Source organism: Arvicola amphibius, chromosome 12, assembly GCF_903992535.2.
Source record: "Arvicola amphibius chromosome 12, mArvAmp1.2, whole genome shotgun sequence".
In the NCBI taxonomy this organism is placed as follows: Eukaryota; Metazoa; Chordata; class Mammalia; order Rodentia; family Cricetidae; genus Arvicola; species Arvicola amphibius.
Genome location: NC_052058.2, coordinates 139,722,702 through 139,740,657, shown reverse-complemented (window position 1 = coordinate 139,740,657; position 17,956 = coordinate 139,722,702). Strand labels below are relative to the sequence as shown.

The window sequence follows — 17,956 nt, the reverse complement described above, 5'->3', positions numbered from 1 at the left end:
CCAAGGTTTCACTCTCCCTTTCTCTCTCCCTTCCTGTCTTTTTGCTTCCTTCCTTTCTTTCCTCCAAGGTCTTGGAAATAGAGCCCACAGCTTTGTGGGTATTCTAGGCAAGACTCAATACCCGCAGCCCTGTTTTTGGTTCTTAATCTATATAGGATAGGAGATAAAAATCAGAGACTTTGCACTGAGAACTTGGGCAGCTTGCCCAGCTTCCCCGAGCCTCAGAATGGGGCAAGAACAGTCTGCATCGTTGGCCGTACTTAGGTTAGCAGATGAGGAAGACAAACACCTGGCACGTGATAGCTACTCAGCAAATGGGGCCACCTCCTCTGTGTCTCTGCCTGCTCCTTCCCAAGCTATGCATATTTTTTCTTGCCCTGGATAATCCTATTTGATATGCATTAGGTTCCTATTTCAACATTTTTGTATTTTTTTTAAATGTTTTCTGCACACAGAAGCTCTCCTCTGAACCTTTCTAATTTGATGCTTATTCTGGGAAAAACAAACAAGCCCCCTGTGCTGTTTGTTTTCGTCTATACCCAGCAGAGTGTTGGAAGGTTTTCCACACACACGGCCCCAGTTGTCTGACACTGTCTACCGGGACATGGTAGATCCACAGGCTGAGGCTCAGACCCCAAGGCTGCCCACCCCACCTAGGTACCACTCAAAAGCCCCAGCTAACTTGTGCTTCTAACTAGTGGGTACACACTGGGGCTTCCAGAGTCCCTTCTTTGGGTTCAGTTAATTTACTTGAACAACTCACAGAACCCAGGGAAATATTTAAACCAACTTCTTGTAAAGAGCATCACAAAGAGTACATATGCAGGATACTCAGAAGAGGCCTGGGGAAGAAGTGTGGAGTGTTCCGCCCTCCCCTGAGTGTGCCAACCTCTCAGAATCCCCGTGCACCCAACTATCTGAAAGCCCTGAACATGTCCTGTGGGGTTTTATGGAAACTTCACTGTGTGCTCTGGTTGCTGGTAGACCTGGTGCGGGAATCCACTGGGTGTCTTTCTAAGACTGTGGTCTGGTTGCTGGTAGACCTGGTGCAGGAATCCACTGGGTGTCTTTCTAAGACCGGGTAGTCTGGTTGCTGGTAGACCTGGTGCAGGAATCCACTGGGTGTCTTTCTAAGACCGTGTAGTCTGGTTGCTGGTAGACCTGGTGCAGGAATCCACTGGGTGTCTTTCTAAGCATTCTTCTAGGCCTCTCTGTGCATGTGTCATTCTTCCCTCTAGGTTATGTGCAGAACCTTCTGGAATGACAAGGGTTTTAAGATTTAAGGAACTGCTATTGGACAAGATCAGATCAATGTTTTATTGCCTGCTTCATTGCAGAAAAGTGGGATAAGATTAGCATAACTTTGGCTTACCTTGTGAAGAAATTTCTAGGGCAGGAATCGTGAACGAAACCAATAACGACATATAAAACATATATATATATATATATACATATATATAACATATATATTGTATAGCAGATTATTTCTAATCTTAGGTGATCACATAACTTAATGGGATTGCCTTTAAGTGAAAGAGGACAGACAGGTTCCCAGGGAATTACTGTAGGGAATAGGTTAACAAAGTAGACCCATCTATGAGAACAGAAACATGAAGCGATTGAGTGCACGGCCTGATTCTAACTCCTCCACCTGAGAGATCTGGGACAGATAGTTGACTATCTCTGATTTTTGTCTTCCCGGCTATAGATTGAGGCTAATGTGTTCTGAGCACTGTCATTATGAAGAATCAGTCACATCTATGTGAAGTGCACATAGTAATGACTAGTAAGTCCTGGTGTTATTTATTATCATAGCTTAGGGACTTGCCATTCTTACTTTATTGTGTCTTTAGCAAGTGATCTTCATTTTAGCAGCTTGTCATAGAAAACTCTCATTTGCTCGTTCAGCTGTGGTTAGAAATCCTCATGTATCCCTGCTATGCACACACAGCTGAGAACTGTGTGTTCCAAGTGCCCACTGTAAACAGACTCTCTTCTTACCATAGAAGCCACTAAAGTAAAGTAGTTGTTGTGTTACCGCTACATGACGTTTGGGCAACTTAATCATGGTTCCAGTAAGGAGTACTAATTTCCCCACTTCAATGTAGAAGTATGTATATGCTTCTCTCATCTCAGACACAGATGTGATCGTACGACTATAAAGACGCGCGTGTGCATAGCTGGGGCTTAGGTGGAGTGCCGTTTTGCTGAGCACAGCCAGGGGTCTTGTTTAAGCAGGGAAGAAGTACCATGATATCATCGTGGGTTTCTGTGGGTTAATGCTGGGCTCTGAAATTGAGAGTCTGTGGCTTTCTTCTCAGCCAGCAGCCCGCACTCCTTCCCCCGTTGCCCGGGACATTGTATTGGGAGCGTGGTCTTTACTCCTGTAGTCTTTCTTCTATAATGAAGCCCAAATGCTTACACTTCCTGTAGCTTTATTGTAAGAAAATAAGTATTTTCAGTCTTATAAACTCTAAAAGGTTTAGATAATATTATTTTGAAGTTTTCTAATGTGTTCAGTTTAGTTTATATTAAAACAATGTATTTTCTGAGGGGGAGTGCCCAAGAGTGGATTTGCTGGCTCCTGAGGTAGCTTGATTCCCAATTTTCTGAGAAACTGCCATACTAATTTCCAAAGTGGTTGTACAAGTTTGCATTACTACCAGCAATGGATGAGTGTTCCCCTTACTCCACATCCTTTCCAGCATAGGTTATCATTGGTGTTTTTGATCTTAGCCATTGCAGATGTAAGATGTATCTCAGAGTTGTTTTGATTTGCATTTCCCTGATGGCTAAGGATGTTGAACATTTCCTTAAGTATCTTTTGGCCATTAAAGATTCTTTTGTTGAGAATTCTCTGTTTAGTTCTGTACCCCATTTTTTTCAATTGGGTTATTTAGAATTTTGATGTCTGATTTCTTGAGTTCTTTAAATATTTTGGAGATCAGTCCTTTGTCTTTTGTGAAGATCTTTTCCCATTCAGTAGGCTGCCTTTTTGTCTTATTGACTGTGTCCTTTGCTTTACAGAAGCTTCTCAGTTTCAGGAGGTCCCATTTATTTATTGTTGCTCTCAGTGACTGTGCTACTGGGGTTGTATTTAGGAAGTGGTCTCCTGTGCCCATGCACTGAAGAGTACTTCCCACTTTCTCTTCTATGAGGATCAGTGTGGCCGGATTTATATTGAGGTCTTTAATCCATTTGGACTTGAGTTTTGTGTGTGGGAATAGATATGAATCAATTTTCATTCTTCTACATGTTGACATACAGTTATATCCGTACCATTTGTTGAAGATACTTTCTTTTTTCCATTGTATAATTTTAGCTTCTTTGTTAAAAATCAGGGGTTCAGAGGTATGTGGATTAATATCTGGGTCTTTGATTCGATTCAATTAGTTAACCTCCCTGTTTTTATGCCAGTACCAAGCTGTTTTCATTACTGTAGCTCTGTAATAAAGCTTGATGTCAGGGATGGTGATGCCTCTGGAAGTTCCTTTATTATACAGGATTGTTTTGGCTATCCTGGATTTTTTGTTTTTCCATATGAAGTTGATTATTGTTCTTTCAAGGTCTGTGAAGAACTGAGGGATTTATCCCTATTGCATGTGCTGACTTTTGGGGAACCTCTTCTCTTTGGATGGATACCTTGCTCATCCTAGTAGGTAGTAGGGAGGGCCCTGGACCTTCCCCAAAGCAATTTGCCTCTCTCTGAGGATTGGATAGGGGTGGGGTGGGAGGGTATGTGGAGGGAGTAGAAACGTGGATTGGTATGTATAATGAAAAAAAAGAATAATATGTTAAAAATACTTAAAAAATAATTAATTCATGTAGATCTTAATTCATGTAGACATCTGGTATTATTTTAAAAGGAAGCATATCGACTATTCTCTTAAAATAATGTTCATAGAAGTGTTAGTTTCTTCCTAAATTTAACAAAGTAGCAGTATTTCATATAAGCTGCAACTATTAAGCATTCAGATATGTAACAGGTAAAACAGCTAGTAAATTCATGGCCTTGGATGCACAGAAAACCATTTTTCATTCCCCAAACTTTATCATCTATTTATTAAAATGGAGGAGTTGCATTTACTGTATCATTCATTAGACTGTAATACAATCTTACTTTTCCAAATCATGAAAGGAGTCTCCCATGTTCTGTTTCCTGACAGGGAGGTGTCTACACCATTTTCAAGTGGCATCAGTTAGCTGGTTTGAACAGATAGCACGAGCTAGCCAGCCTCATGACTGCGTCGTATTAGGTCAGAGGTTGGAAGCGGGAGGTCAAGGTGTCAGCACAGCTGGGTCTTTCTGAGGCCCTGACAGGACCTTCCTGGGCCAGGCCCCTCTCCTTAACTTGTGCATGACTTCCTTGTCCCTGTTCATGCTTCCGTAATCTCCCCTCTAGATTGTGCATCTTTAAATGTCCCTGTTGTGAGGACGCCAGCCATAGTGGATTCAGTCCTACCCTAGTGACTGTATCTTAATTATTACTTATACAAGGACAGGCTGCCATAGCAGAGTCCTATAGATCAGGTGGCTTGAATCTCAGGAATTATTTTTTTTTACAGTTCTGAAGGGTAGAAGTCACAGATCAGAATACCTGCATGTTTGGTCTGGTGAGGGCTTCCTTTCTGGCTTACAGACAGCAAGTTTCTGACTGAGAGAAAGAGAAAAGTTAGCACCAGCTGTCTGGTGTCTCCTACAAGGGCACTGACCATGTCAGGGTCCCACCCTCACGACGTCATTTAAATACCTCCCAAAGGCCCATCCCATCCCTTCATCTTGGAGGTTGGGGCTTCAGTATATGCATATGGAAAAGATACAAGTCTGTCCCATGTAGTCACCACATTCTGGGATACTGGGGCTGGGACCACCTATGAGGAATTTGGAAAAGATAAAGCTGTACTAAGATTGTTCTTAGTCCCTGTTTTTGTTTATTTACAATGTCATGTGTATGTACATTTGAATATTGTGCTTTGATCATACACTCTTCTGTGGTTCTCTTAACCCCTTCTCTCTACTCTTTCTCATCTCAACAAATCTTCCTATGTTAATATCCTTGTGTGTGTGTATGAGAGAGAGAGAGAGAGAGAGAGAGAGAGAGAGAGATCTACTGCTTTTAATTGAGATTCCTTGTATGAACATGGGTGGGGACTATTTACTTGAGGAAGGACAACTTAACAGTGCGACCTCACCTTGAAGTATGATGCCCTTTTCCCAGTAATCAATGGCATCATTCCTCATGGAGGTATGGGGTTTCCAAAGCCCCTCCCCAGTCCATGGTAGAGTTTTGATGAGTTCAGTCTTATGCAGGTGTAACCATCACTGCTGTGCGTTCATGGGTACAACCACTAGAGACAGTATTTCATGGCAGTCTTTCCTAACCTCTGGCTCTTACATTCTTTCCACACCCTCTTCCACAGTGTTCTATAAGCCTTGAGGTAGTTATATAGATACTCTGTTTGGGGCTTGGCATTCAAGAGTTGCTTACTCTCAGTGCAGTGCCTTGACCAATTATGAGGCTCCGCCAGCCCACAGAGAGCAGAAGCTTCTCCGACCATGTCAAAGTGACATTGATCAATGGCTATAAACATGTTTAGAGACAAGGTGACAGCATGTCACCTCTTCTTTGGGTTCAGGTAATCTTCTGGAGCAGCACATAGCTCAGGGAAGCCCTTATTTTTGCCTGTTTGTTACCAAAATATTACTGAGACTCCTGATGAGCAGCCAGAGGGAAGAGTTGCACAGGGCAGGGCATGTGGGAAGGGAGCTGAACCCCCATGCCCTCTGAGATACACTGCCCCGTACTACCATGTAGTCCACTATCTGGGAGCTTTACAAACTCAGTTCTTTAGTATATTTCATAGATGTAATAGATTAAATCATTGCCTACTGGAAACCAACTAAATCATCAGTTAAGCTCTCCCCAGATGATGGAGTAGAGCTGAGAGTGGAAACTATATAATTGTGCATCGGGGGTACCAGTCAAGTTATTAATAACATGCAGTAGATTCCCAAAGGTTTGGGATCGTTGTTGGGAGAGGAATTTGAAGCCCTGTGTAGTTCCAGCCCCAAGTCACAGTCCATGCCTTTTTTTACAGAATAACTCACTGCATCCCAATATGTAAAAGCCCTCTCCTCTTTCAGCATCAATACTTTTTTAGTTTTCTTTCCTGTAAGGCAGACTGGTCTCCATAGTCCTGAGATTACAGACACGAGCCAACGTGTACACCCAGACATAAGCCCACATACCTCTGGGCACCTGATTTTTGACAAAGATGTCAAAAATATACAGTGGAGAAAAATGTCATCTCCAACAATTGGTGCTGGTCAAACTGGGTAGCTACATATAGAAGAATGTATAGAAGAAGGTAAGTAGATCCATATTTATCAACCTGCACACAGTTCAACTCTGAATGGACCAAGGACCTCAATGTAAGGCTGTATCTGCTAGAAGAGAGGTGGGAAATAGCCTTGAACTCAGTGGCACAGAAAAGGACTTTGTGAGCAGGCACTAAGAACAACAAATGAGATCACATGAAACTGAGAAGCTTCTGTTTGACAAAGGACACCATCATTCAGGCAAAGTGGCCGGCTACAGAATGGGAAAATCTTTACCAATTATATACCCATAGAGAGTTAATATCTAAAACAATAAAAAAAGAACTAGAACCCAATTTAGAAAAGCTGGATACCCAACTAAACAGAGTTCTCAAGATAAAGTGCAGAAAGCTGAGAAACACTTGAAGACTCGTTCAGCACCTTCAGCATCAACTCTTCTTTTTTAAATTGATTTTTATTGAGCTCTACATTTTTCTCTGCTCCCCTCCCTGCCTCTCCCCTCCCCTTCAACCCTCTCCCATGGTCCCCATGCTCCCAGTTAACTCAGGAGATTTTGTCTTTTTCTACTTTCCATGTAGATTAGATCTATGTATGTATCTCTTAGAGTCCTCATTGTTGTCTAGGTTCTCTGGGATTGTGATTTGTAGGCTGGTTTTCTTTCATTTGTGTTTGAAAACCACTTATGAGTGAGTACATATGATAATTTTCTTTCTGGGTTTGGGTTACCTCACTCAAAATGATGTTTTCTAGCTCCATCCATTTGTCTGCAAATTTCAAGATGTTATTATTTTTTTTTCTGCTGTGTAGTACTCCATTGTGTAAATGTACCATATTTTCCTTATCCATTCTTTGGTCGAGGGGCATTTAGGTTGTTTTCAGGTTCTGGCTATGACAAATAATGCTGCTATGAATATAGTTGAGCACATGTCCTTGTGGCATGATTGAGCATCCTTTGGGTACGTACCCAAAAGTGGTATTTCTGGGTCTTGAGGAAGGTTGTTTCCTAATTTTCTGAGAAATTGCCACACTGATATCCAAAGTGGCTGTACCAGCTTGCACTCCCACCAGCAATGTAGGAGTGTTCTCTTTACCCCACATCCTTTCCAGCATAAGTTGTCATCAGTGTTTTTGATCTTGGCCATTCTTACAGGTGTAAGATGGAATCTCACAGTTGTTTTGGTTTTTGGCATCAACTCTTAAGTGCAAATATTGTTTAAATTAGGTATGGGCAAAACTTAGGCTATAATTCCTCCTAGGCAGAGCCCTGTCTATGGCGAACAGGAACGCAGTGTCTCTGTTCCCACTGTATGACATGGAGCAGGTGGAGGATACGTGGCCCCACTTGAAATGAGAGAACTATTGTTTCTCTCAGTAGATTTTTTTTCTATCACATACCTGAAAGCCTTACAGAGTCTACCTGTTGCCCGGTGTGGACACTGTTTCCACATTCCCTGTTCATTACAGCAAGCCACCCCTTCACTGTAGCAAGTTCTCATAAAGATTCTCTTTTTCCTGTCAGGATGAGGAAGGGAGAGAGAGAAAAGTTTACTGATTCCAGGGACAGTTGTGAGGGCTGCTGCTCGCAACCACAGGGTGGGCTAAGAGTGGAAACTTGCAGGACTTGATGCTGCAGGGAAGAAGCTGGGAGGTGCAGGCAGGGCTTCTCGTCTTGGGAAGAATGTCTTCTACACCTGAGCTTTTAAGATCAGTTGGAAGAGGCACACCTACTTTATGGGAGGGGTGATCCACTTAGCTCATTTCTGTTCATTTAAATATTAATCACACCTAAAAACAATAACTGCCTAAATAACTGGGGCCCCCAGCCTAAGCAGTTTGGCATAAAAGCAGCTGCCATAGTCTCTAAAACGTCACTCAAATCACCAGGGTGTTCAGAAACACCGCCTACACGACTCTTCCCGTAGTGCTGAGTGAGCTTTGCATGGCAGATAGTACAAGGTACATTTGGGTTTGGGTGTTAATAGCTCTGCTTTTGTGCAGTTGGGCCCTGGGGGGTGCAGTAAAAACACCTGGCACCAGGAGCTCCAGCTTGGAAGGAGAACGATCGCCTGTCACACATTGCCACACCGTATGACATTCCAAGGTGCCCCCTTGCTCAGCTGTTGCTAAGTTGAACCGTGTGCCTCAGCACTACCCTGTGGTCTGCCATAACTGTAATCTCCAGGTTATGAGGGCCGAGTCCATGGTAGAGCTGGGGTTTGAACCCTAGCAGTCAGCCTCCAACTCTGCATTTTAGGCACTGGACTGTATAGTGAGAATACTGTTGAAAGGAGTTCAAAATATAAAACTCTCTACTCCCAGCAAGATCTTTTGGAATGCACATATGTAGCCAGGCATAGCATCAGCGCACGCCTTTTATCCCAGCACCCAAGAGACAGAGGCAGGCCTATCTCTGAGTTCGAAACCAGCCTGGTCTACAGAGCGAGTTCCACCCAAGAGCATGGGTCTAGCCTCAGGTCAGCTGTGGTGGCCCCTCAGTGACAGGGCATGTGATGAGGCGGGAAACAGAAGAGGCAGCAGAGGGCAGGCCGGTCCTTCCACGCTTCACAGATCAGGCCCTTTCAGTCCCGCTGCGAGGAGATGCTGTGGCCACAGCAACTCTGATAAAGGAAAGCGTTTAATCGGGGTTTGCTTACATTCAGAGATTTAGTCCATTATCATCATGACGAGGAGCATGGCCGCACACAGGCAGACATGCTGCTGGAGAGGCAGCTGAGAGTTCTACATCAGGATCTGTAGGCAGCGGGAAGAGAAACACTCAGCCTGGCTTGAGCATCTGAAACCCGGAAGCCCATCTCCAGTGACACAGTTCTTCCAGCAAGGCCATGCCCATCTAACAGGGACACACACCCTAATCTCTATCAAGTAGTGCCACTCCCCGATGTCCGAGCAGTCAAGTATATGAGCCTGTGGGGGCCACTTTTGTTCAAACCAACATAGGTGTCACCCATTCCTGACAGTGAAGCTTCCAGGTCCCTACATCTTCTGATAGCCCCATTTCTTAAGGTTCTGCCAACCATGCTATCAAATTAGCAACCAAGCTGCCAGCAATGAACTTCTGGGGGGTCAAGCTACAGACAGAACATAGAGGGTACAATTGCATTTTTAATTTTCAATCCTGTGTACACTCAGAGAATTGATTTTACAGTTCTATTAAATAAAATTTGAAGTTAGGCAAGTGGGGGGAAGGGAAGGGAGGGAGCTTTAAAAATTATTTGCTTTAGCGGGTTTAAAAAGGAAGACTGGCCAAGCATTAGGCAGAGCTTGGAGAACTCCACAGAAGAAGGGGAGGAAGGGTTGTAGGAGCCAGAGGAATTGAGGACACAGCCCACAGAATCAACTAAACAGGACCCATAGGGACCCATAGAGACTAAAGCAACAATCATGGAGCCTGAATGGATCCGAGCTAGGTCCTCCACACATACCTTATGGTTTTGTAGCTTGGCGTTCTTGTAGGACTCCTAACAATGAGAGTGAGGATGTCTCTGACCCTTTTGCCTGCTCTTGGGACCCTTTTCCTCCTCCTTGTCCAGCCTTGGTATGAGGTATCTCTTTCCTGATCTTTCCTAGTTTGCTCTCTCATGAAATGTTTCACCTTTCCTTGCCTTCTCTTTTATCCACACCCCTTCCTTCTATAAAGCAGGTAATACCAGTAAGACATTGTTTGCATGGGTGTTTGGGGATTTTTTTTTTCTTCTAAGAGAAGTCTATTTATTGACACTCTCTTAAGGTAACATGAAATGTCCCACAAGAAAAATACCCTTCAACAGATATGTCGTTTTGTTTTTATTCTCTCCAGTAGAAGGATGGAACCTAGGACCTCCCAAGTGCTAGGCAAGTGCTGGACCACTGAACCATCTCCTCAGCCCTCTTTCCATTGCGTGTTTTGAGGCAGGGTCTCCTAGGTTGCCGAGACTGGACTTGAACTTGCTGTTCTCCTGCATCTGCCTTCTGGGAAGCTGGGGTCCCAGGTCTATGTTGCTGCCCTGGCTTCTTTCTTACTGAATTATTCAAAAATGACTGCTCGCCCATCTAGTGTGTGCCATGCTCTGTAATGGGATTTATTGTAACTGGATCACCTAGTTCTTCTCACGTCTGGGGCAGCCTCTGCTTCTGCGCAGGGACGTTCTCATGAGAAAGTCTCTGATAGCCTAAATGTGACGGATGTGTACAATGAGCTGTTTGCTAGGTGACTCTTCCACAAGATATGTGCGTGGGACTTCGTCCTATCAGCTCTTATAAATATTATTTTTCTTTTGGCTTGAATTTCTGTAATGAGTCAAAGATAGGATTTTTATTTTTAATCAGGAAACACATTTACAAGAGAAAATCCCACATTTCTCACGATGCCTGTGGGCTCCGGTTTGTGCCAGCGGCATTGTGATTTGTCTCCTAAGGAATCATCATGGTTCTGTATTTTAAAACCAACTCAAATGTTCTTTCTGCTGCCCAGCTGTAATTACACAGAGATTCTGAGTGTGCGGAATGCCTGTGTTCTTTGTAGCCCTTGTCAGCAGCCTTTCCTGACTGGAGCTGGCGCATAGCTCAGTTTCTCCCCTGAGACCTCTGGCCCTCCGGGGCCACACACTAACTGTGGTGGTGGTGGTGGTGGTGGTGGTGGTGGTGGTGGATTCCTCAGGAGACTTGTGACAAGTCTAACTCTAGTACAGTAAGCAGACACAACCAGCTACTACAGGAGCCCCTCAGAAGCAGAGAAGTGTGTGGCCTTGCCATGTCCTGGTAGCACAGGTAGACACCTCCAGGTCACTCTCCCTGCCAGGCTCAGGCTGTTTTTGCTTAGAAGCTTAACTTAAAAACTTGGCCGTTACAGTATTAAAGATAGTATCCTTGGATGAAGGAGCTGGCTAACAGTGGACAAGCCCTGCCTCAGCCGTTATGTGTGTACCACTGCTCTAGCAGAGCACCTGAGTTTGGCTCCCAGCACCCAGCGGCATCCAGTGCCTTCAGCCTCTGAGGGCGCCTGCGCGCACATATGCCTGTCTACACACAGAACACACACACACACACACACACACACACACACACACACACACACACTTAAAACTAAAGATAAATCTTACAAGTAAGAGTATGGCTTTACCAGCTAATTCTCCAAAACACAATATATATAAAATCTTTTGTGTCTGAAGCCATTTTACTTGTGACCTATACAAATGTATATATTCTAATGTTGAATAAAAATAATAGGACTAGAATTCTGACTTTAATCATTTATGAGGGCAGGGACATAGCTCAGCAATAGAGTGCTTGTCTCACATGTGTGAGCCCCTGGATTCAATCACCCCCAGCACTACCAAATGAGAAAGGAGGGGGGAGAGAAGGAGAGAGGGAGGGAGGGAGGGAGGAAGAGAGAGAGGGAGAGAGGGAGGGAGGGAGGGAAGAAAGACAAAAGAAACAGTTACAAGCAATACAAAATATCTCACAGAAAGCTCATGTAATTTCCTGAATTAAGAAAAATAATTCCAGCCAGGCTTGATTGTTCCAGACCAGGGAGTATCTGAGGCAGGCGGATTGCAAGTCCAGCATCTTCTGGGGTGTAGAGTGAGTTCAAGGCCAGCCTGGAAAACATAATAAGACAAAAGATTATGTCTCAAAGTGAAAATAAAACGCAGCTGGAAACACAATTCAGTGACAAAGTGCTTGCCTAGCATGAGCCATGCCTTGTATTCAGTTCCTGGAACCACGGAAGGGGGTGCAGCTAAGTGAAATCCCCTATTGCATTTTCACTCTTTAAAAGACAGGTCTCTTTGTTTGACTTGTTTTTGTTCTGTTGGTTTTTGAGACAAAGTCTCACTCTTGGTAGCCCAGGCTAACCTGAAACTTACTCTGTAACCCAGGCTAGCCTTGAACTTGTAATGGTGCCACACGTCGTTTGAGGTGTATCTTTGTATTTCAGTTAACTTAATCTAGAAAATCCCTCGGAGACCAGACATGCCCACGGGTTTGTTTCTGTGATTCTAAATCCTGTTGATTGACAGTCAATGTCAGCTATCCGGTTACTAGTGCACTGTGAAGCTTGTCTGGGATTCTGTTCTGCTGCATCAGCCTACGTCTCTCTCAGCCAGCACCAAACTGCAGCTGCAAGGCTTAGCACAGCAATGACGGCTTGGTTTTTTTCTTCCCTTAGAAGTTGTTCTAGGTGATGCTTGGGTCTGGATTTTTTTGTTTTTAGTTTTTTTTTTTTTTAAGCTTATTCTTGATCCAGTTGGTTGGTGGTTTGGTTTTTAGATTTTCTATGAGAATTGCATTTAGCCTATAGATCAGTTTGTACGGAATCTATGTCTTTATGGCATGGATTCCTATACTGAATTCTTTCATAGAATTATTTACTGAATTCTAATGAATGCAGTGTGTCTACCAATGGAAGCGTTCCTTTCATCAGAATCTTGATTGTCCACAAACAAATCCTGAGATGCTTTGTTTATATCCAAGGATTTCATTTTCTTTTTGTAGTCTTAAATGGCATTTTTACTTCAATTTCCATGTGCTTATTGTTCATATAAAGAAATATCTGTTGTTTTTGCAATTGTCTTGCATGCTGTAGCTTACTAGTTTTTTTGGGGGGTTGGAGTATTTTTTGTAGGTTACATGGAATTTTCTGCATAGACAATTATGTCTTACCATCTGCCAATAAATAATATCCTCCCTTCTGGTTGCCTTTTTTCTTGCTTTATTAAAGTGGTTAGAATTTCTAGTGCTATGCTGTGGTTTGAGAAAAACTCCTTGCCCTCCTCACCACCATCTTAGGGGGAAGCATCTGCTTTTTCATTGCTGAGTAGAATGGTAATGGCGTTTACTTTTAAGTACATTCTTTTTAGCAGATTGAGGAAAATTTCCTGTATTTGTACAGTGAAAATTTCCTTAAAGGGTGCACAGAGTATTTTGTAAAATACCTCACCTCTCTCTTTTTTCTTTCTTTCTTTAAGGTTCCTTTGTCTTACTTTATGTATGGGACTATTTGCCTGGAAACATATGTGCACCATGTGCATGCCTGTTGGATCCCCTGGAACTGCAGTTACATGTGGTTGTGAACAACCATATGGGTGTGGGAACTGAATCTAGACGCTCTGCAAGAGCAACACTGTTGTTAACTTCTGAGCCATCTCTCCAGCCCTTTTTGTTCTTTTAGAGGTCCAGGGTCTTATTCACAGTCCTGGCTGGCCTGGAACTCACTACGTAGTCTGAGCCACTACTCCCAGCTCAGTGCTTTTTATGGGGATTAATAAGTCATTTGGTTTTCCTTATTTAGCTTGTTGGTACATTGATGCCTTCAGATATTCAGCCACCTTACATGCCCAGAGTGACTCTCCCTTGATCACTATGCATAGTATTTTGTTGTTGTTTTTATACTTTTTCCTGTTACTTCTTGAGTATCCTTTGCTCTGTCCCCATGAGAACTATTAGTTTATATTATTCTGGGCCTTTGAGTTTTGTTGGTTGGTTCCTGTTGATTTGGGAGTCAAGATAATGCTGTCCTCCTGAGTTGGGAACTCTTCTTTTTCTATAAAGGAAATTGTACTAAAATGCTTTCTTATTAGTCTTGAACTATTAGTTAGGATTCTCTAAGAAAACCCATCTGATAATAGAATATCTTTTAAATTACAAATCCAGCTTTGTCAGTGACCTTATGTTTTCATGGGCTGTCTACTTCATCTTGGCTGAGGTGAGTTTTGGTCATTTGTGATCTTCAAGATAGTGATCTTCTAGGTTGACGATTTATGTATTCAAAATGGTCAGCATGTCCCTTATACCTTTTCAGTAGCCGTGAGATCTGTAGTGATAGTTTTGGTTTCATTTCCAGAAGAATCTGTGTGCCATCTCTCTGTCTTGCTAAAGGCTTTGAATTAGTGACCTTCATCTAAGAATCGATTTTTATCCCATTGCTTCCTTTTCTTTCTGTCTCCTGCTTGATTCCCTGTGATGTTCCATCCACCTAAGCCTTACTCCCTGTAAAGTCTGAACGGGAGTTCTGACTTGTCTCATCATCTTGCTGTGTCCAGGCATCTGCAGTCCATTCCCTGATGGCCTAGTAATGCATTCAACACTGAGGCCTTGGTAGAGCGCCCTTGTTGGCCAAGTCCAACCATAGTCTTGGTTTCTTTGGCTCAAGTGTTTAGAACCCAGGTCTCATGTGCTCTCTAGATTCTCACTGGGATAATACAAAACTCCTTTAGTGTGTGCATATCACCTCTCAGGAGCTCCCTTAAGGTGAGCGCTGGATGGTGCTGGGATTTCCTCTTTATGGCCCTACAGGCCTTGAGTATTGGTGACGGTGGGTCCTGCCTGGATAGAGCCGGCACTTCATTTTCAGACAGCCACCCTCTATGAAGCCATTGAAACCTTTTAGGTAAAGCACATCTTCTTAGAAGGCGGACAGCTTCATTTCCAGTATGAAGATCTCTAGAGACTCAAGGTTCTTAGGCTGGTTCTGTCCAAAGGCTCAAGTTCCTGACTTACCAACCAGAACTTTTGCCTTATTATCCTTTGCATGGTCACATTCCCCGGAGTTGAGCAGTAGTTGATGCGGTATAAGAGCTGGAGCTGGAGTCCAGCACCCACATACACCTGTGTTGGCACTGCAGCCCGTCTGTAACCCTAGCCCCAGGAGTTAGAGATGGAACCCCAGAGCAAGCCGAGCAGCCAGTCTAGCTGAACTGGTGACTCTAGGTTCCAGCGAGGAACCCTGCCTCAGTATAGAAGGTCAAGGAGGATGTACCCTGTTAGCCTCTGGCCCCACACATTTATGCACACATGTGCATCCCATATATATTCCAGCATGCACGCGCACACACACACACACACACACACACACACACACAAAGTCAAGATACCTTTACCTAGCATATGGCTTGCTGTCCTCTGTATCTGGGCTTCAGCCACATGCTTCCATTGCTTCCTTTCATGAGAAAATGATTCCTTTAGGATCACCATAGACATTCTCTTGCTGTGTCTTGATCTGAGATTGGAAGACACTAAGCATGTCTGGGGTTTGGTTAATTGTTTGGTTGGTTGTTTCAGATTCTCTTCAGTCAGCCATCTTGCCCAGAGACTTTGACCTCACCCTGGTGCCATAACTATTAAGTGTTCCAAGCACTTGCTCTCCCAGAGCCTTGCCATCCACTGTCACCCTGTCTGACACTTTGAGTGCCGACGGTCAGCAGTGCAGTGTCAAAGGCCGTATGCAGAGGTTTCTTTCCAGGACCACAGAGAACGGCAGAGATAGGATCAGGTGCTGAGCAGTCCGCACAGGCTGTGCTGTTACAACAGCACAGTCTTCTCCCCTCACCGGAGGATGGCTCTTTGGGTGGGAGGAGAAAGCCTTTGAGAGCCTGCCCTGTCCAGAGCACACGGGGAGCCCCAAGGAGCTCATGACTCATCGTGCAAAGGTGCCCAAGCAGGAGTTTGAGAAGAGCTTCTCTCTTATGTAAGGCCTTTGAGTCACATCAGCAGACTCCGAAATTAATTCTCTGAGCAATCTGTGTGAATGTATTAGTAGGAAAAATTCCTTCAAATGATAGTACATAGACCGGTCGTGCTTTTTAGTTTCTTTATAGATTTTTATTGTTGTTTTGAGACAGGCCCTGTCTCTGTAGCCCAGGCTACCCTGGAACTCATTGCAGTCCTCCTGTTTCAGCCTTCTAGGTACTGGGACTATAAATGTGAAACACTGTACTTAGCTGTGACTTTTATAATGTACCTCAAATTCTTTGATTGCCCTGTAAGCTTTAGAAGATGGCAAAGCTTTTCCCTTAGCTGTTAATAGGGATGGTGTGTCATCCAAACCCCACTGATGGAGGGAGCACATGTGCACACACATGCCTTACCTGCTGCCTGGACTTGACTTGAACACGGCATCTCACATCTTAGGTCTCTATAATGCAACCTACTCTTCGTGCCTCGTCACTTGTTCTAACAAAGAAAGACTGTCTCCAGCGGGGAGGAACCAGACGCTTCACTCCTGAGCTAACCGTGCTCCTGTCTCCCTCCATCCCCCAGGAGGACAACCGTTGGCTTCGTGGCTTACTGCTGCTCCACCCAGTGTCTGCAGACCTTTGACCTGCTGGGTTGATAAACACTCAAGAGCCTCAGGAGCACTGGCAGCTCACACTGCAGCTGCCTGCTGCCGCCCAGCATGTGTGGCCGTGCCAGGAGAGTCCAGCCAGGAGGAACAGACCCTTCCATCCTGTCCTCTCCTGAGCAGTGCGGGGGCATGCTGAACTCTCTGGACATGTCCTGATTGGGCTTCACAACTAAAAGGCCTTCACCCTTCCCACAAGTTGGAATATATCCTCCCCCAAATTAAGAACGTTTTGTCTTCTGTGTTTTTCTTTTTATGTGAGTGTGTCTCATACATAAACTATTTAGTCAGATGAGCTTCCCACATCTAATTTAAAGCGAGCTGCTGTTCCCTGAAGAACTCTTAATTTGATAATAGAACCAAATTAACTGTTGGCCAACATACCTTTGGTGATGATCCTTCTATCTTTCCCCCAGACAATTATTTCCCTCGAGATTATTCTCAGGGCTTCTCCATTGGAAACGTGTCGGTTTCTAAAACCCCAGCAACCCCACAGCTTCTGCAGCCTTGCAGAGCAGGGCGGAGGCACAGCAGGCTCCAGAGCACACGCCTCTAGAGAGTCCCTGCCTTACTTCTAAGTGTTGCAACCTATGAAGACATTTTCTGAGAGGGTTTAAAAGCGAAAGTGCAGATACTAATTAAATACACTCTTGTTCAAAACTGCTACAGGAAAACAAGTTTTGAAATGTTTGGGCTTTTTGCTAAGATTTTTTTTTTTATAGCCGGGCGATGGTGGCGCACGCCTTTAATCCCAGCACTCGGGAGGCAGAGGCAGGCGGATCTCTGTGAGTTCAAGACCAACCTGGTCTACAAGAGCTAGTTCCAGGACAGGCTCCAAAGCCACAGAGAAACCCTGTCTCAAAAAACCAAAAAAAAAAAAAAAGAAAAAAAAGATTTTTTTTTTTTATATGTAATTGGCAAGTTTGAGGCCCTGATCGATCCTCCACTGTGGATGAGGCTTAGCAGTATTTACTCATATGTGAAACCGTCTTCATCTTGACCGAGAATTCTCACTGGGAAAACAGAAGTGAGCGGGGCCACACTCCACCTCCAGCTTTTGCAATGTCCACGAGCTTTCCCTTGCAGAGAGACACTCACTTTGTGGGGGACGCACTGATTTCGTCTTCCTTTAGAAGGATGGCATTTTAATCTGCTTTGCTTCCAGATGTTCATCTGGTTGCCGTGGAGTGGTTCTTTTTTTCTGAGAGGGAGGGGGAGTTCTGTGTCTTAGCCGTATAATTTATATAAGACAAGGTTGAGAGGAGAAACCGAGGAAGGTTGCTTGGTGGAAAAGCTATTTCAAAAAAAAAAAAAAAAGTGGTTGGTGACATTTTATTAGCCAGCCTAACTGTAATTCTAGGCTCTAACAGTGCCAAAAATCCTCCATAGTTACTGACAAACGTGTGATCTCTTTGCAGTCATACCACCTGCTGCCCAAAATGTAGACTCTCCGAGTAATGGCAGAGGCAGAAAACGGCCATGCATGCCAACTGTATCATC

The 17,956-nt window shown here is 44.0% G+C and overlaps 1 protein-coding gene across 6 annotated transcripts in view; it reads left to right on the top strand.

Moving 5' to 3' along the window:
* Positions 1-16,684, top strand: part of Lrrc28 (leucine rich repeat containing 28) — a 122,088-nt gene extending 105,404 nt beyond the window's left edge. For all 6 annotated transcript variants that reach the window (XM_038313541.2, XM_038313543.2, XM_038313542.2 and 3 more), the window contains one exon: positions 16,375-16,684. In XM_038313541.2, the coding sequence (XP_038169469.1) occupies positions 16,375-16,447 (73 nt within the window). In that variant the 3' untranslated portion in view covers positions 16,448-16,684. The remainder of the gene's footprint in view (positions 1-16,374) is intronic.
* Positions 16,685-17,956: the final 1,272 nt, after the last annotated feature.